Raw genomic sequence first — 20,951 nt, 5'->3', positions numbered from 1 at the left:
TGTTTTGGCCGATTTATAAGCCTTTTTAACTAGTGAGGACCAGTCCCCACTAGTGAGTTGTTTTCATATTTTACTATGTAAGTGAGGACATTTGTGCCCTCACAAGTACAGCCTTACAACACGCACGCACGCACGCACACACACACGCACCGTTCTGCGTGAGTTTGGTGGAGCAGACGAGCGTTGCAATGGTGAAGGTGTCTCTGGAGCTGAAGGACAGGCCTCCCACACTGCTGGAGCTGCGCATCAGTGTCGACCCCTTGTGGCAGTCGGGGTTGCTGCGCTCGGACGGCAGGGACAGGTACGAGCTGACCTCCTCCATACGCTTACTGTCACCCTACGGGACGACAGAAGGAGATGCAGCATGTCCATATTAGTTTGTAAACGTTTAAATCAACTGATTAACCTAACTGTTATCCAGCATTTTATCCATGGAGGCCAAAACCTGCAGAAATTAAAATGAACACCCAGACACCCAGTGGACTGTAGGTTTCTGGTCTAATACCTGTGTTCATTTTGTAGTCACAGAGAAAAATTTGACTCCCAAAAGCATGGCGAGTCAGCTAAGCTAAGCTGATTGTAAACCGAACGCACCAAAGGTCTCTACGATCTACATAACTACACAATGCTTTGGGGAAACACGGCCCTGCATTGTACTGTTAATACATTTAGGAAAAATGAATACATACATAAATTCAGGATTATTATTGTTAAATTAGTTAATTATCCTTTTATTTATTCATAACGTCGGCAGGTTACAATCTGTACAGTAAAGTCTACACTGCAAAAGAAAAATTATTTTTGTCTTGTTTAAACATTCTTAAATCAAGAAACATTTACTTATCAGGATAAATCATGTCAATTTGCACACTAAAAAACTGTGTGTGTATGCATATAATATATATTTATTTATATATATATATACACACACACTTGCTTGCAACAACAAAAATTATCTGTCAATGGTGTCAGAAAAACAAACTTATTTCAAAAAGAAAACCAACTTCATGTGTCTGACCCCACTGACATATATATATGACATATATCCCTTAATTTTGATAATGTTTTCAGAAAACAAGATAAAGAATAAAATAATTTAAGTAATTTTAGAACGATATTTGTAATGAAAAACAAGAAAAAAAATACTAAGACAGTATTTTTTGCAGTGAATGGAAGATATGTGTGGGTAGTTTTACTGAATTTTACAGTTGTTGTTTTCTGCACTTATATTAGGTATTATTTACCAAATTAGCATGCTTAAGATCAGTAAGGACATCTACATTAATGTTGGTCACTTATGTTATTATGTGTATTGAATAAAATCATATAGAGGTGCAGTAACTAAAAAGTTCACAGACATTAGAAATAACTATGTTCACTTATCAATATTGCAATTAAATAGTAAATAGGAGGTTTGTGCTACAGTCATTTTAAGATTATTAATGTGTAAATAATTGGTAAACCTTCTGAATATCAGTTGTAAAGATTATTAAATGAGGCTTCCCATTTTAAATCATTACTGCATTGTTAGTCCTATGTAATGGACATTGTTAGTCCTATCTAATCTTAAGGCAGATAAAAATGCTTTGCAACATTACTATCCACCCAAAACTAGGTAAGATTCATATTAAATCACGTTAACACTTTTTGTCCACTTTAAGACTGCAAGTATGTGTTTCTGACCTTAAAGACAGTGAGCTCATGTATGCCATCTCTCAGAACGGTGCCGTCTTCCTTCATCAGACGCACAAACGCCATCGCAAAGTTCCTTTCACTCTTGTCCTTCGCTGCAGGACACAAAAATAATATCCATATCTGAAATCATTTCCACCAACATGCAGCATCATATCTGGTAGTATATGACAGATTGGACATGAAGAGCCTAAGTTATAGTTATGTGGCTTTTAATTCAGTCATCTGTATGCTAGTGCACACAGCTATGTTTTCATCCAAAGTGAGAATTTAACTTATGCACAAAATTTAAATATCGCATAACACATTTGCGAACAGAGAAAATCATCACTTCACGATAAACGAAATATCACTAAGAAAAATGGAAGTTGCAGTAGTAGGGGAAGCTGCATTGTCCATAATAATATTCATATAGGCCTATAATAAATGACTCGCGCCTCAGGGCGAGCAGATAAAACACAATAAACGCGCTCATGTTATCTTGCGTTTGGGAGCGCAGACGTATAAGACAGTTCTGGCAGGTAATTATACCCAACCACTTTAAACGCAGATTTTGCTTAAGCATTTCAGATGCTGTGCAATGAGATCGGTCCCCTGATTGGTCCAGTTATCAAAGTCCCATCGCAAAGTCACATGTCTTTTTTGATGCGCATCAAGAAATGTATTTGCTAAATTTGTTTCCATTGTAGTTAATGCGCATGTGTTCCCATGGAATAAAAAATGTATCCGACTCAACTGATCGCATTGAGCATGCCAAAAGTGGATTTAGTCACACCCTAAGTGCACCTGCACCATGCACTTCAGACCATGTGCTCAGATCTTTAATATAGGTCCGTTAAAATTACATATGATAAAAATTCAAGAATGTTTGCAAACTGCTGTTAGTTAAAGGGTTACTTCAGCGATTAGCATATGGCTTTGTATCAGTAGAAACCCTGGAGTATATTTAAATGATTGTGCTTCCCCCCCTCAAATCCCCCTGAGACGAGAGGTTTATGCATTTTATTTCTGGAAAAATTCCTCCTATGAAGCAAATTGCAGATATTTGCATCATAGGAGGAATGTTTGGCCAGAGGCTAAAGACTACAGCCAGCAGAGGGAGCCATTTCCGCATGTTTTACACCCGAGTATGGGGGATGAAGATCACACTCAGAGCTCAGCTCGCAGCTACAGCCTCAAGCATTCATGGAAACTGAACTATGCTGAGACAGAGAGCAATGTAAGTCTTTTAACTTCTCAAATTAATTTCTTTGAAAGTTAAGCTTCCAAAGGCATGAACTGAAAACACGCCAGACTGAACACGCGTTGTGAATGTATGCCGCAAATGTGGTCGCAATTACCTCAGCTCTCATCACGAGTGCTCATCAGCTCATGATGTTAAATGTAATCTCACTCCTGCAGTTAGTGCTGTGAGACTCACGTGGCGACTCACTCATTATATTGAACAGACACGTTCAGTGTTTAATTGTAGTGTCTGTTCTCCAACTCAGTCACAGTTATCTAGTTGGTGGCTTTGGGAATGGCCTCACAGAGCATTCTGGGAATTGTAGTCTTTCATCCCCATGAGACAAAAATACATTGTCTGTCTTTTCTCAGTCTAGAAAGCACCAAATTAAAAAATAATTTCACATTTCTTCTACATTAATGACCCAGTTTAAATACAGATCCATCTTTCCAGCGCTGAAGTACCTCTTTAAGTATATACTATTAAAGACAGTACGGCAGTACTGGTCATAAAATTATAAAATTATGAGTTTTGTGGAAGCGTGTTTGCGCCAGATAAAAAAAAATTAAAAAGGTAATTGCAACTTTTTATCCCACTATACTAACTTTTTTCCTCAGAGTTCCAAGACAGGCCTGGTTTCACAGGATTAGTCCGGAGTTAGGACATCTAAGCAGCTTTTATAAACGTGCCTCAGAAAAAAGCATTACTGGTGTGCATCGTGAGACAAAACAATGGCACTGATATATTTTGCTTTCGGCTGAAACGGCGCAAACATGCATTTTAATCTGGGGCTAGCCTTGTCTGTGCAACCTGGGACAAAAAAAGTCAGAATTGCAAGTTTATATCTTAAAATTCTGACTTTATTTCATGCCATTTCAAGTTTATATCACGCAATTCTGAGTTTATAACTCACAATTGTGTGTTTATACAGAATCTCACAATTTTGAAAAAAGTCACAATACTGAGATGAAAAATCGCAATGACCTTTTTTATTCCACAACAGAAACAAGCGTCCTTAGAGAACATAACTAAAGGAACTGTGAAACTTACACTCCTGTGAGGAGCGATGCCGAAACATGAACCGCAGGTGGATTCTGGGCATCTCCTCCAGAGGAATCGCCACCTACAGGCCGGAGGAAAGCATTACAACATACAGACCTAAAACCGAGCAGGAAAATAACATTACAGTGCATTACCAGACAGCAGTTTCAGGACTGCATTTCTAGGGCTCTCGTTTTTTTGTATGCACTACTACTTTAAAATATTTTATAACACTTACTATTCAATCCTGTATTTGTATTAAGATAGATTTAAATGTGGTACTGAAACTGCATCATCCATTTTTGCAGGATTATACTATTGGGGCCGGATACAAGAGGAATTACACTTTAAAAAAACAGCATTAGTGTCAACATGAACCCATTTCATTTGTTAATGCATTTTACTGGTCTGGTTGTGAAACATTTTGCACAATATTATAGTGCTCTTCTTTTTGAACCTTTTCTCCAAATCACCGGCTTCATAAATGGATGGATAAAATGGTTGAATGGATAGAATGAGCAGATGAAATCAAGTCATGCTTGACATTTCTCTTGTTTTTCTTAAACTTGTCATATAATGGAGGAAAGAAAGGTTGTGAATGCTCTTTAACGTTCAATGCCTCAGTCTCTCTCACCTTAAAAGTCTCCATCCAGCGAGGTTGTTTGATCTGGTAGTAAATGACTGATCTGTATTCGTTCACAGGCCGATCTCCAGCTCCCAGACAGATCGAGTTCTGGACGATAAGAACACAAAAGAGCTGTCAATCAACACAGACAACCCCGCCTTAATCAGAATATTTCCTCGTCTAATTCATCGGCTGACCTTTGACCTATCATTATAGATACATATATATTTATTTAGAAGTTATTTAAAATATGTTCATATATTGTATAGGATTATATTGCAGGATGATACTACTGGGGCCAGATACAAGAAGATATTAATTTTTTGTACACCTTTTGAATATAATATATATATATATATATATATATATATATATATATATATATATATATATATATATATATATATATATATTTAAAATGTGCATAATTAAAATATGTATATATAAAAATTACTTAAAATATTATTTAGATGGGCATTAGCTACTGCTCTACGATTAGACTTGTTAAAGTAAAAAACAAATTAACAATATACTTTCAAAAATAACACGAACAAAAATTATAACAGGTCATTAATAAACGTAAAGAAATTGTTAAATAATTTAAAATATATTTAAAATGTTTATTTACATTTTTATATAATGGTATGTATTTGGATGAACATGAACTACTGGTCTACTTTATTAAAATTATATATTTTAGTAATTACTAACAAACATTAATCATTAGTAAATATAAATAGTTGAATACATTTTGAATCAATTTTAAATATTTATGTACTTTTATAAGTACAAGTATATATATATATATATATATATATATATATATATATATATATATATATATATATATATATATATATATATATATAAAAGATTGAATATAAATACAATTTACGCAACATATTTTGAGCTATTGGTCTATATATATATATATATACACATTTACACACAAACGCATACAAGCTCTCCACCCCCCCCCAAAAGCCCATCCCAATCAGGACATTTACTCATCTAATTAATCAGCTGACCTTTGACCTTATGTTAAGAGGCTTCACTCACCGGCACGACCTTGCCCTCCTCATCACACACCAGCATGATGACCTCCACGTTCTTCTGCGTGGTTTTGTTGTACTTGTCAAAGTCTCCGGAGTGCAGTGTGAGGTAGATGTCGTTTCGGATGTCCCCCGGCATGATGATCTCAGGAAAGCCCAGTTTCCGTGCCACCACAGTGCTCCGGTCCACCAGGTGGGGGTATTCCTTTCGGATCTGGATAATGTCGCCCACTAGAGCTTTCATAGTGACCCACAGACCTGTGAGATGGGAGAAACACACTCTGAATCCCGGGGCGTTGAAAAACACACTCTTTCAAAGTTGTAAATAACTTCAAAATTAAACGTCAAAGTGTTTAATTCAGTGCGTTAAATTAGAAATTGTCATGTCTTTAATTATTTGTGAAATTTACAAGTAATATCTGATGAAAATTGTTTCAATTTTTTCAGTACACGTTTGATTCATGATTTGGATCGTGTGTCAAACTGTCAAACTGCTAGCCTACAAGTATTGGGTAAGTCTAAAAATGAATGAATTACAACAACAGTGTAATTAGATTAGTGTACTTATTACTGTCTCGAAATGATATTGCATTATCTATTACGTATTACTTTCTGAATCCCAAATCAACCTCAAGCAGGTGAACAATACAAGGAAAGACATGCTCTTTTAAATCTTTCAAATAAACAGAATAAAGTTGCATTAATTATTGTTGAACTGTCCAAAGTATTTAAAGTGAGGTTACATTGAAATACACAGACACCAAATGTTGATGTTAAATCCATTATTGTTTTTTTGATGTTGTTTTTTTCTAGCCTATACAGAATTTAAAGCGATTACACCAGAAGTAACTGTAATTAAATGACAGGAAAACATTAAAAGTAATCCCTTAAGCCTAGTTCACACTGCCCGATTTTTGCCCCGATTTTGAGTCGCCGACAGGCTTTGTGAAATTGCCGACAAATGCCCGAGATCATAGGCAAATCGGTGCTCGTGCACGCGAGTGACGATCACGCAGTGTGAATAATCAAAGACGCGATCAGAGAGAATCGCCGACGCCGGTGAGATATTTGGCATTGAAAGTCGGCAATTGAAACTCCTGCTGTGTGAACTGCGTTCTGACTGAAAATTACACCGGCGATGACCGACAGCCAATGAAAGAGTGAGATACAGGGCAGCGGGAGGTTCAGGGAGGAGCTATAGACAGAATATAAGTATTTTAATAGATATATTTACAATTCTATCAATCAGAAACAAAGGCCAAACATTTGCACATCAAGCCACAGCAGCAGCACATTACAATTGTGTCTTTGCAGAACACAATCCTGGCTCCCTCTGTCTTTCCAACAATTTCTTCCGCCATAAACTTTTTTCTTTTTCTCCACAAATCAGCGCACATTCAATTTGAAGCAAACTTTGTGCAGTTTATCATTTTTAATAACAATTCCAAGTCTCGCGCGAGAACTCCGGTCTGATGCACGTGTGATCTCGCGTTGTTTAGTTGTCACATCGCACATGTAGTTGGGAAACGTAGATTGCACACCGGAGAGAGAGAGAGTTGTCAGCAATTTTTCCTCTTGTTCTGTCATGCAGTGTGAACTCCTCTGTCGTCAAACCATCGTGCAGTGTGAACACAGCAGTGACTGAATGATACCCCAGATAGTCATGCAGTGTGAAAAGAGCTGTGACCCGACGAGTTTGAAAATCGTGCAGTCTGAACTAGGCTTTACTTTACTTTTCCAAGGGGAAAGTAATTGGATTACTGTAATTAACTACTTAGAAATACACCCAACACTGGTGAGTTAAATAAAAGCGGTGGATGAATTGAATAAAATAGCACGTTTGTGTGTGTGTATGTGTGTGTGTGTTGTGGGATTATGAGTATTAAAGCATTAGCGGAGGAGGAAACGGCGCTGTGTTATCATTTGAGCAGCCAGTCATACCTTGACCTCCGCTGTCACCTCGTGATGACGTCACCTTGTTTAGAAGAGTGTGCAGAAAGTCATTCTCAGCTATGACTCTACAAACATACACACACACACACACACACACACACACACACACACACACACACACACACACACACACAAGAATAGAGAAACATATAACACTAATTACTTGTAATTACAATAACATCACTGTATATTTGCTTTAGTAAATGCACATTAATACATGTAAAGAAATAGTTTACATACAAATGCATGCATTTACACACACACACACACACACACACACACACACAGTCACAGTCAGTCACACTTTAGATTAGGCTCATTACTGCTTATTAATAGTTATTAAGGTAGTTGTTAAATTTAGGTGTTGAGGGATTAAGGGATTTAGAATATGGTAATGCAGAATAAAGCATTAATATGTGCTTCATACATAAACAGCCAATATCCTAGTGATATGCGTGCCAATCAGCAACTAATTAATATTAAGAATTGGACCATACAATAAAGTGTTACCCCAACACACACACATACGGTACATGTAAATACACATTAGCAATAAAAAATGTCAGATAAAAAAAGTCAAAATTATGACAAAAATGACAATTATTTAAAAAAATCTAATTTCTGAGAAAAAGTTACATTTATGTAATTAAAAAGACTTAATAATGCATATGTAACAATTATCAGATCAAGTGTCATAAATGTATCATATTGACATAAAAAGTGAAAATTAAGTGATTTTCTTTATGAATAAAATGTATTGTAAATACATTTTGAATTAACTATTCTTCTATGACTTGTCTTAAAGACACTTTCAATAATATTAACAATGGCAACATGTAAATGTAAATGAATAGTTAATTAAGAATAGAAAACAATTTAAAATATACATTTTATATGTACAAAAAATGTATTCGTATTTGAATGGACATGAACTGGAACCGTCTCTTTAACTATAAGCGCGTTTCCATTACCCTTCAAATTGTGCAAATTGAAATTGCGAATTGAAAATACGCCCAATGGAAACGCGGCAATTTCGCAAAAACTCCCATATATCGCAAAAAAGTTTTTACGCTCTCATGAGGTGGTTTTTCAGGCGATTCGAAAAAGGACATTTTCGCAAAACTGCAATGGAAACGTTTTTTTCGCATTTACATGTCACCTGTTGCGATGACGCATTGCTGCAACATAGGGCCTATATATTATATTTTCCACTCAATTGTGTCGTAATAACAAGATAATGTAGTTAAAAGGACATATATTTTCTCCTAATAAGGACTACAGGCTATATATACTGTAATTAAGACATATATTCAAGAAATGTATTAAAGCAGAAAGAGCCAGCCTGTATTTTCAGCCTTACTCAAAGGCAGAGGAAACAGTTACGCACGTCAATCCATTCCAGACGATCTTAGTTTGCTTCTTATCTAATAAACAGGCAATTAATTGATGAAACATCGATCAAAATAAAAATACAATTTATACAAAACTAAATATATTTTTTAAGAAAGACTTTCTAGAAAATAAAACTCGAATTGATCAAAATCATGTGACTCCCCAGGTCTCAAACATATTGCGATTCTTACTCATGCTGCTCACTTTTCATAACCAACATATAAATTAAAATAATAATATTACAGGCTAATGTTTAGGCCTAAACATAGCCTATTTAGTTTCGTAGTTAGGCTATGTTTTCTTTAACCCCCGGCCGATAAAAGCGCCGACGTTCTCATTTTTCCTTCTTCCTTTAAGAGAGATGAAACAATTTACAATACTCTGTCATTTTTAGCTCTACAGATGAGTTCAAGACATAATTATAAACTATAAACTGTCTATTTTTATTTGTGGACTCGGGGAACTAATTATTTTGCATGCACTCACTCCAAACGCGGTCTCCATTTCAAAAAAATTATTTTCTTTATTAAATGCCAATTTTTTCTTTTCCAAAGCATTTCTAAATTCAGTTCAAATGCCAATCAAACGAAATATCTAGCCAAAATAATGAAAGTGGTGAAAATAAAAATAAAACATTTGAGTTAACATGCAAATTCAAACATTTCGCTCTTCTCTATATGTGTCAACCTGCCGCGCTTAAAAGGCGATCATTCTTTACAGATGACGGGTTCGGTTTGGAGAGAAGACGAGATGGAGTTCTTTATTAAACTCATAAAAGACAATATAGGATTACAGTAATACTGGATTCTAAACACAGAAATGCTACATTATCATGAAGACCTTGAAGCAGATCTGACACACACACACACACACACACACACACACCTCATATTCGTGCCGCTTAAGTAACCTAAGGGGCTTTCCTTGCCATTAATGCTTGGATAACACATATGTCTCCTTCCAATAAAAATAATGGCTAGTGTGATGGATGGGATGTACAAACCTACCAAGTGCCATCATTTTGAACTGACCTATCGCGAGAGGAAAGTAATATGTTTTAGTCGCATAACTGCAGCTATGGAAACGCTGTCATTTCGCACCAGTTTTTTATCGACATTTAAGAAATATTGCAAAAGTTTTTCGCAAATCTGTAATGGAAACGCAGCTACTGACAGATGCGTTTGGCTCAACTATGTTATGATTTACAGAAAAAAGGGGGACAAGTGTGAAAATTTATATTAAATCAATCACAACTCAATTAAAACAGGGTGAGCAAAGGATGAGAGAGCGTCCATGTTTGGGTGAACTATTCCTGTCAGCTACAGGAGACGAGAGAGGAGACTTACGGATGAAACGGGATGAAATACTGCTTCTCCTCGTCACATTCTGCCTTTCCTTTGATAATGTCGCTGATGTCCATCACTGCCAATAAGCACAGATATATATATGAGTTGTGTGTCTCTATGACCAATGCAGATGACATGAGAGAATTCATCCTGATATTTACCAGCCACACCAAATGGCCTCCGCAGGCCTGTCGTCCATTTCTTATGATTAGCATCTTTCAGATCCATACGGCCCACACGCACAATCTGACAGATCAGATAAATCTTCTCTCTATTCAGGTCTTTATTCCCCAGATCCTTTACAGAGAGCAAGACAGTCTTTCAATCTTTAGGACGTCAAAATTCACCAAATAAACATTTATGTGTAATATTAATGGTACCTTATGAAAGCCTGTTTCCATCACATGAGATGCTTTGGTAAATCATAATTATGAGAATAAAAATTCACAATTATGAGATAAAAAGTATGACATAAAAAGCCATTATGGCATAAGAGGTCAATGTTTTGACAAAAGTCACATTTATGAGAAAATAAGTAAAATTATCAGACTAAAAAGTCATCATTATAAAGAAAAAAAAATCTAAATTATGAGATTGAAGTCCATTTAGGACATTCAAAATCAATAATTATGAGATACGACGTAATTATGGCATATTTGTGAGTCATAATTCAGAGAAAAAAAAGTACAAATTGAGATTAAAAAGTCATTATTATGTCATAAAAAGTCAAATTTATGAGTATATTTTATCCAAATTTTGAAGAAATTCATAAAAAATCAATCATGAGAAATTAAAAAAGAATTAAAAAGCCAACTATGGCATATAAAGTCAAATTTATGACATTAAAAAGTCTAAATTATGAAAAATAATTTAAATTTAAAATAAATAGTCATTATTACGAATTCAACAGAAGATGATAACGACCAGTCAAATCTATGACATTAAAAGGTCATAATTATGAGATTCATCATAATTATGGCATAAAACGTCACATTTATGAGTATAAATTATGTGTCATAAATTTGAGAAGAGAAATCAAAATAGAGGATAAAGAATCAAATTTATGAGTATAATTTATGTGTCATAATTTGGCGATAAAACATAAAAATATGACAACTATGCCATAAAAAGGGAAATTTATGACAGAATAAATGTAATTGTATGACATTAAATAAGATTAAGTCGTAATTTGTGTCATAATTCTGAGAAAATAATCAAAGTATTGAATAAAAAATAAAATTTATGATTTTATAAATCATAAAATCAAATGATTTTATAAATCAATCAATATATAATAGTCATAATTATCAAATAATCATAATGTCAAAATTATGTAATTAAAAAGTCAACTGAGACATTAAAATGTGAATTATGAGATAAACCTCATAAAAAGTCTAAAATGTATGGATATAATTTATGAGTCATTATTATGGGGTTCAAAATTATGAGATTAGAAGTTAATTATTACAAGTTTTGACGACTATTATACAATTATAATGTCATAATTTCTACTTTTTAAAATAATACACAATTATGATTTACCAAAGCTTGATTTTTTTGATGTGGCAGACACATAAAGGAGTGACTCACAGTGAAGACCACCTTCAGGCTGTTGAGCATCTCAATGTCCTTCGGCAGACCTTTATCTCCCCATCTGACCAGATAATTCTCACTGCAGAGCGAGAGAGTGAGAGAGAGATGTGTGTGTGTGTGTGTGTGTGTGTGTGTGTGTGTGTGTGTGTGTGTGTGTGTGTGTGTGTGTGTGTGTGTGTGTGTGTGTTAATGACAAATGCCTGTTAGAGTCAGAACTCAAGAGTGTGTGAGTGAGACGCACCTGATGTTCGTCTGTTTGTTGGGGTCATAGAGAGACATGAAGAGCTCCGAATCCTCCCCAATTCGACACACAAAGTTACGCACAAACACATAAAGGCTGTGAGTGGGAGAAGACTGGATCCGTGCGGACACTCCGGAATGATCCATCTGAACGTTGGACTGCACCAGAAAACACAGGAGTTGACGTTAAATAGATTTTTACAATTTCAGGAAAAACCTGACTGTGCAAAACTCACTACCACGGTACCAGGGTGATGCCATGTGGTTGCTAGGATATTCTGGGTGGCTGTTAAAGAATTGTTAAGCGGTTGCTAGGATGTCTGGGTGGTTGCTAAGGAATCATAATGCAGTTGCTTGGATTTCCTGACGATTACTAGAGTGCTATGGTGGTTGTCAGAGCATTATTATCCAGATGCTAGGGTGCCTAGGTGGTTGCTAGGGTGCTCTGGTGGTTGTCAGAGCATTATTATCCAGATGCTAGGGTGCCTAGGTGGTTGCTAGGGTGCTCTGGTGGTTGTTAGGGCATTATTATCCAGATGCTAGGGTGCCTGGGTGGTTGCTAGGGAGCTCTGGTGGTTGCCAGGGCATTATTATGCAGCTGCTAGGGTGCCTAGGTGGTTGCTAGGGTGCTCTGGTGGTTGTCAGGGCATTATTATCCAGATGCTAGGGTGCCTAGGTGGTTGCTAGGGTGCTCTGGCGGTTGTCAGGGCATTATTATCCAGATGCTAGGGTGCCTAGGTGGTTGCTAGGGTGCTCTGGGTGGTTGTCAGGGCATTATTATGCAGCTGCTAGGGTGCCTGGGTGGATGCGAAGGCGTTACTATGTGGTTTCTAGGGATGGTTGTGAAGGTGTTATCAATGGCTTAAGTATTGTTATGGAGTTACTAGGGTGTATGGTTGGTTGCTAGTGTATCTAGGTAGTTGTGAGGATTTTCCTAAGTGGTTGCTAGGACATTATTATTGGAGGTACTAGGGTGTATGGTTGGTTGCTAGTGTATCTAGGTAATTGTGAAGGTGTTGCTAAGTCATTGTTAGGGCATAATTATAGAGTTACTATGGTGTCTGGGTGATCGCTAGGTTGTCCTGGGGGGTTGTGAAGGAGTTGTCAAGTGGTTGCTAGGGCAATATTATGGAGTTACTATGTCTGTGTGATCATTAGGCTGTTCTGGGTGGTTGTGAAGATAATATTGAGTGGTTGCTAAGCATTATGGAGTTGTCTTGGTGTCTGTGTGATTGCTAAGATGTTCTGGGTGGTTAAAAGTGTGTTGTCAAGTGGTTGCTAGTGTATCTATGTAATGTTGAAGGTGTTGCTAAGTCATTGCTAGGACATTATTAGGGAATTACAAGGGTGTCTGAGGGATCGCTAGGATGTTCTGGGAGGTTGTAAAGGTGTTGTCAAGTGGTTGCTAAGGCATTGCTAAGTGGTTGTTAGGTTATTACTATGCAGTTGCTATGGGGTTCTGGGAGATGTTTAGTTTGATTAGTGCGGTTACCGTGGACTACATTCACAATGAATTCACAGCAGACTTCAACCAAAGGAAAGTAGAGCCATGGGAGCTCATTGCTTTAGTTTGTTCAGCCGTCCGGAACATCTACAAATGTCTCATTAAAACTACCAACTCTCGCTGTGTGAGAAGCTCTTTGCGGCTTAATTCTGTAAACCATTAAGTGAAAGTGAAATTATAACCTGTTCCTCTTTAATTCGCTCTGTGATCTTGGCCGTGGCGTCCTCGTGTGCCCGGAAGAGGCTGATGACGCTGGCTCGCTCTGGGTCGAGGATATTCCCATCAACATCCCGAACCACCACATCCAGCTCCAAGATCCTGGAGGCAGAAAAACACTTGATTGGACTCAAGTTTGAGCGTTTGTACTCGCTCACATTTACATGATTATTCAGCGCACACACACAAGAGCATTGAAATAATCTGACAGATGTGTTCTTGCCCGGAGCGGTGTGAAATACTGTGCTCCCATGATGCACCTGAGGCGTGATGCTCTTCGTTTCATTAAGACTCGTTCTTGCACATCACAGACAATAACATTCCAGCATATGCATATTTTGAACATCATATTAAGGTCTCTACTGGTGTAACAATGTAATCGACACAATCGTTATTTGAAGCGGCAAGTTACTTTCTAAAGTAACAATGTAGTGTATTTAGTGGCCTGTCAACATTTGTGTGTGTTTACTCGCAGTTTATGAGGACATGATTTGGTTTATGGACTATTGTATTTGACTAAACCTTAGCAGTAGCAAGCAAAACGGTTTTGCACGTCAGACTAGTGTAACGTTATACAGAGAACAATGGAGTAACCGTTAGCGCATTTGAATGACGAAGCACGCTTTGTGAGAGCGCTAGGTTTCTGTTTGGGTGGTTTTACAAAAATCAAACTGACACCTATAGTGGTCAGCTAAATAAATGTTTTTAAACACACACCATAGATCGCATGCTCCATTGATAAATTAACTAACGTTATACACGATCGTGTTGTTTAATAATATGTAACGTTACTTAAATATCCAACAACACAGACATTTGAAGCAGTTTTACTCACCGCGCACGACTGTGAACCTTTATCGTTGGGACCAATCTGTCAAAAACAAACTTCTTTGGTAACTTGATTTCGTGAAGTCCTGACAGCAGTGACTGTGGAGATCGACGCGACTGAAGCGTGATGTTATGAAGCTTCTCGTCATTTCTGCGTTCAAATCGGTTCAAATGCAGCGCTGCCTTCCCGGAATGCTGTGCTGAAGCGTTGAAGTCGATCGACACCCATAGGAATAAAGTGGAGCGCGGTGCCACAGACGTGTTGCTCAGAATAGATCTGCACCTGAGAGTGTTTATGGGCGTGCATTTCCTCTCTCTCGCTCTAGTCACGTGCGCGCACCTTTCCGAGAGAAGAGCCCGTATGGCCCATACAAGGACCTTCCGCTCTGTTGACGTCAGGCTGATCCATACTCGAAAAAAACTCTCCGAAACGTGTGAGAAACCAGAAGGAGTATTTTTGACACATCAAACGCCCAACATTAGTTTGAAACTTTGCAACTTTATTCATGACTGCACGCGTTGATAGGGATTTTCCTCTGACTGACGCAGCGCCGCTTCTAACAGTGAGATCACATACTGTAAGCGAGAGATGCATTGATGGCTCAAAAACGAGTGTTTTTTTCCGCTTTGTATGAGAGCGGTTACACTCACAGCGTGGACGAATCCCGTGTGTCGTAGCCTGAGGATCTGTTGAAGAGAACGCAGGCAACGCAGACACGTTGCCTGCGTTCTCTTCAACAAATCCGCAGGCTACGACACACGGGATTCGTCCACGCTGTGAGTGTAACCGCTCTTCATGGCTATGTAACCGACCAAACGGCACATTTAACTCCACAAAATAAGCCTCAGAAATTATCAAAGTTATACAACAGCGTATTCACATATATTTTCAAAGCAGAGAACAAATGGTGAATGGCTGTGCATTAAATTGTGCTTTGAATTATAGCTGTCACAGGATATATGTATTTGTGTAGGCCTAATGGTGAGCTTGCAAATCCTTGTGTGTATTGTGTTGATTGTAACGTAATGGTCATTTGCAGCATGCATTTGTGGGAAGCTTTGATGCTTTTAATGAGAGCGAAATAAAACAGTTTGAATCAGAAAAAGATGTGCTGTCACCTGTCAGTCTCCCCTCACCCCGCTGCACTCAGCCACTAAACGACTTTAAATGACTGCTGTCGCTTTAAGACCTAATGCACACAGATCCAATTGTCTCCCAACTGTTTTCATTGACCTCCACCAATATTAAATATCTCATTATGATGACAAAACTCGTTATCTGGAGAAAACACAAATTAACTTGTAATCGTGAATCCATGCCACACAAAACAGCCACAGCAAGGGAGGTTATTCTCTGCAGTAATTCATTACCGTTCAGGTGTCAGAAAGACATTTTTATCCCTAGAGGTTTGTTAATTAATTCCTTAATGATAATGTGCAAATTAACTAATACACTAAGAACAGCCCGGAGCAAACCACAGAAGCTCTGAAGAGAAATTACACCAGCCGACTGGAACCTATTAGTCTACTTTTAATAAGATCTGTTATAAAGGTGCTGTGTTTGTACCACTTGTAGATGATAATACCATAACGTTATATGATTACTCTTATATACTATCATATGTGCTCGATTCTCTAAAGCAGGGGTCTCAAACTCAATTTACATGCGGTTGATCTGGGTCATTCTGGGCCACATCAAGTACTCCAAAAGAAAAGATGCTGATGACAACTGACCCAATATTCTCCATCTTTATTGTTAACAGTTCTTCAACATGAATGTTTCTTCTGAACATGAATTGTTCTTCTAAATTTTAACATTCCTTTCTGAACATGAATGGCTCATATAGGCTTCTCTTGCCTACTTGTTTATTTTTTTAAATATATATAAATATAGCCTATAGAAATTAAATCATTTTGTAATAATGAAATAATAAATGTTTTTTTTATTTATTTAAAATAATAGACTAATTCAAAGCAAGGCCATAACCAGGTCAAACAGAACAGTGAACAAAATTCTAGGTCTAATTCTAGTTGGGAAAAAATCTATTTTGGACTATTTGCAAACAATATAAATTTGCAATAATTTGCTTCAAATATATCATTAGTCCTGAGATTCTTTGCATGAGTGAATAAATACGTACATCCGCTGCTTATATTTGAGTTCCTCAGTGGTCTATACTTTTAGTAAATCGTCTTTAGTAAATCGTCTTTTAGTAAAATGTTTCGAGTCCTAATCCGCAGTAAATGTTCATCAATGGTTGTATATTAAGAGCATGGACACGTTGCATTTTGTGTGCATTTGTGTGTGTGCATTTAGGTTTGTGATTTCACCGGAAAGAATAGTCTCTCTCCGCAATGGCTTTACACGATAGATTGACGCACTTGTCTGTGTGTTTGTGTGTGTGTGTGTGTGTGTGTGTGTGTGTGTGTGTGTGTAGACTGCATGAGCCAAAAAAGAATGTAAGCCCCGGCTACTTTGATTTGATTGGCCAGATCGACTGTCTGATCTGCCTCTGTTCCTGTCAATCACGCGGTGTCAACCAATCATACTACATGAGGGAGGGCCGAACTAACTCTCTCTCTCTCTCTCTCTCTCTCTCTCTCTCTCTCTCTCTCTCTCTCTCTCTCTCTCTCACACACACACACACACACACACACACACACGAAGTGAGGCAGACACTAAACTTTAATGTCAAGTAGGGGGCCACAAAATATTGTCCTGCGGGCCGCGAGTTTGAGACCCCTGCTCTAAAACAAACAATGCAATGGTCAAAAATGTAACCTTGCTGATAAACAGACATGAATACAAAAGGAATAGACACTTGGAATATGTACTTATTTCCATAGTCGATCTTTGAGGTGATTTTCTGTTTAAGTTCTTTGAACTCGTCACTCGGCAGCGTCCCGGACAGGAGCTGGGAACGCCACTCCATAAGGTCCCACATCAGCCTCTGGACCTGAATGAAACGCTCCTTCTTACTGGACTGCTGGGAAACAAAGACAATCACTGATCAGAAGGTTGTGCACACTTAGAGGCCTTATTATTTTGGATGTTTGACTTATTTGAAGCATCCAGGAGTATGCAATGTTAGCTGCTTTACACCGCTGAGACGAACCGTTCTCGTTGCTTAATCGTTCAAATCCCTGCCGATCCGGCCCAGACAGATTTTTTTACAGTGGGACTGATAATGGAGCTCTTTGAAACATAATGCAAATGCCTCAGTCGTTGCCTTGTTAGTGCAAGAGTTTACAGACGATATGAGATGTATACAGCGACTGCTTTATGGAGAATGATCAGATATTTAAATGTTATTATTAACTTGCATTAACTTCACTCAAATAGCATGCTTGGCCAGCTACAGAGAAAATGGTTAGCCGATCATGCTGAGAATTACGGGTCGAGACCAGATTATAATTGTGCCGGACCAGACTCAAGTGGAAATATAAAGGGAACTGTTCTTTACCGTACTTAGAACTGTTCAGCCCGACGGTGGACAGGCCACTCGTCACATCAATTCATAAACACATTATATGTATAATTCAGAGAGTGCTGTCCAGTTATCATGTTTGTACTTTCAATTGAATTCTTTCATTCAATTATTTAGTTTCATTTTAACTCAATTCTGTGTAGAAATGTTTTCACTTCTGTCAATGTGATCAAATAAGGATTTTAAAAAGACACTGAAGTCAACATGACATTCACAGCCCATTTACCTCCATAATGTGATGTGTTTCTGTTTTGAGGCATTACGTTTTACAATTGTGTTCAACTAAACAGGGAATTATTTCATTTATTTTTTACATAAGGAAAATTATATACAATGTTATGAACATAATACAAAAAAAAAGAAAAAACGAGAAGAAAATAAATACAATAATAAATAAGTGAAATGTGTATATATATGTAATTTGAATAATAATATTTTTTTATAATTTCTCATAATAATAACTTCTGATTTAATTTGGACTGTGCTTGATTTCACCATATTGTGGCAGGTCATGCAACAGAAAAACTTACTGAGCACAGTAATCATACTACAAAAATGGTATACTCCAAAAGGTTTCTTTTTGCAGCAATGTCATAAAAGAGTCATTTATAGTTCCGCAAATAACCTCTGGGCCCTATTTTAACGATCTGAGCACATGGTCTGAAGCACATGGCGTAGGTGCACTGAGGGCGTGTCCAAATCCACTTTAGCTAGTTTAACGATGAAAAAAAAAAAAAAAGGTCAACGCACCAGGCGCATGGTCCAAAAGGGTTGTACCTTGACTCTTAATGAGCCATGGTTGTGTTTTGGACGTAACTTGCAATAAACCAATCACAGTCTCATCTCCCATTCCCTTTAAAAGCCAGCTTTTAAAAGCTTGCACCAAGGCGGATTCGCAACTCACCAACTGCACCTGAACAGTGGAAATGATAACTGCGACAGGCTGAAACTAGCAAAAAACACTTGTACAATGTGGGCAGTTATAAAAAGACCTTTTTTTTATCCTAGATTCTTTAAATAAAGATTCTTAAAGGGATAGTTCACTTTAAAATGAAAATTCTGTCATCCTTTACTCAAGTTGTTTCAAACCTGTATTAATTTCTTTCTCCAGCTGAACACAAGGGAAGATATTTTGAAGAATGTCAGTAACCAAACAGTTAACTGGAGCCATTGACTTCAATAGTATTTTCTTTTCCTACTATTGAAGTCAATGGCTCCAGTTAACTGTTTGGTTTCTGACATTCTTCAAAACATCTTCCCTTGTGTTCAGCTGAAGAAAGAAATTTATACAGGTTTGAAACAACTTGAGGATGAGTAAAGGATGACAGAATTTTCATTTTAAAGTGAACTATTCCTTTAATTAATATTGATGAAGAACCTTTACCATCCATGGAACCTTTCCATTATACAAAAGGTCCTTTAGTGGGGGAAAAAAAGTTTCTTAAAAATTAACAAAAATGGTTCTTTTAAGAATTGTTTACTGAAAGATTATTTGTCTTGTATACTGTAGTGTACTAAGAACATCTTTTAAAATGATTAAGAACCTTCTGCATAATGAAAAGTTTCCAAAGATGGTTCTTAATGAAATCCCTGATTCCAATAAAGATCCTTTATTTTTAACCCACCCACATGTAAACGTCTTACCAAATAGAGTTGTTTCCAGATGCTGCCCCATTCTCTCAGTGTGGTGGTCACCTCCTTCACCAGGGGCATCTCAACAGAGGTTATGATCTCCTCATCTCTACAGAAGAAGAGAGAGTGAGTGAGAGAGTGAGTGAGTGAGTGAGTGAGTGAGTGAGTGAGTGAGTGAGTGAGTGAGTGAGTGAGTGAGTGAGTGAGTGAGTGAGTGAGTGAGTGAGTGAGTGAGTGAGTGAGTGAGTGAGTGAGAGAGAGAAGTCAGCGGATGGAGGGGGAACAAACAGGCGGACGAATGGACAGATGGATGGATGGATGGATGGAAATACTCACCCTCTCTTTTCGATAATGACTTCCTTTAGCACTATAAAGTTAGCAGGAAATGCTCCCTTAAATAAAGAAAGAAAGTAAATCAGCCAACATGTAGTAGAGGAAGTTCAGTTCAGATATTCAGGAAGAGAACATTCTCCTCTTGCACAAACACCTCATGAAATAAATATGAATTTACTCACCTTTCTCTCTTTGTTCTTGATCACGTAACCTTTATACCATCCTGGAACAATAACAGACTGGTTTAGATTTCAGGCAATGAGAACATTTCTGTAGTCACGTCACCTTTATTTTTACTACTCTTAACAGGAAACGTTCTGGCAAGGTTCTCTCAAAGTTATGAACAAATGTTTGTAATGTTAATTGAACGCTTGTTCAAATGTATCTGGTCTTCATATTGTTCTCAAAATGTTCACTCATTGGACTTTTTTCTTCTGAAAGGTTTTACTTGGATGCTGGTATTCTAACATTTTTTTTCAATGTTACTACTAGTTTCAGCATGTTAACATTCAAAAGAAACATTCCTATAATGTTAGCACAATAATACAATGAATTGTTCAAAAATGTAATGTTTCAAAGCAGCTTCAATGTAATGCACAGAAAAATAAAGTAACAGAATTAATGAGGCAAACTTCATCAGATATGAGACTAATTAAGCAGCTCAACAGAAGAAAAGTCAGCTCAGTGTTGACTCAGTTCAGCTCGATAAAAGTGTGGATGTTGCAGAATTCATCAATTAACACTTCATCCTGAGTTTGATTGACAGGCGATCTGACCAATCACAAATTTTA

General features: G+C 37.2%; 1 protein-coding gene across 2 annotated transcripts in view; it reads right to left on the bottom strand.

Moving 5' to 3' along the window:
- dock2-like (dedicator of cytokinesis protein 2) overlaps window positions 1-20,951 on the bottom strand; it is a 156,382-nt gene that overhangs the window by 131,608 nt on the left and 3,823 nt on the right. Inside the window, exons 3-17 of one of the 2 annotated variants that reach the window (XM_067456911.1) lie at window positions 20,343-20,383; window positions 20,164-20,219; window positions 19,840-19,936; window positions 17,543-17,694; window positions 13,846-13,981; window positions 12,161-12,318; window positions 11,917-11,998; window positions 10,488-10,623; window positions 10,327-10,402; window positions 7,577-7,653; window positions 5,643-5,893; window positions 4,593-4,691; window positions 3,968-4,040; window positions 1,684-1,787; window positions 151-337 (exon numbers count right to left, since the gene is read on the bottom strand). In XM_067456911.1, the coding sequence (XP_067313012.1) occupies window positions 151-337; window positions 1,684-1,787; window positions 3,968-4,040; window positions 4,593-4,691; window positions 5,643-5,893; window positions 7,577-7,653; window positions 10,327-10,402; window positions 10,488-10,623; window positions 11,917-11,998; window positions 12,161-12,318; window positions 13,846-13,981; window positions 17,543-17,694; window positions 19,840-19,936; window positions 20,164-20,219; window positions 20,343-20,383 (1,725 nt within the window). The remainder of the gene's footprint in view (window positions 1-150; window positions 338-1,683; window positions 1,788-3,967; window positions 4,041-4,592; window positions 4,692-5,642; window positions 5,894-7,576; window positions 7,654-10,326; window positions 10,403-10,487; window positions 10,624-11,916; window positions 11,999-12,160; window positions 12,319-13,845; window positions 13,982-17,542; window positions 17,695-19,839; window positions 19,937-20,163; window positions 20,220-20,342; window positions 20,384-20,951) is intronic. The other variant, XM_067456912.1, reaches the window with a different exon arrangement.

This window comes from Pseudorasbora parva, chromosome 11 (genome assembly GCF_024679245.1).
Source record: "Pseudorasbora parva isolate DD20220531a chromosome 11, ASM2467924v1, whole genome shotgun sequence".
Taxonomy (NCBI): Eukaryota; Metazoa; Chordata; class Actinopteri; order Cypriniformes; family Gobionidae; genus Pseudorasbora; species Pseudorasbora parva.
The sequence above is the reverse complement of the archived record's forward strand: the minus strand, read 5'-3'. Positions and strand labels throughout refer to the sequence as shown.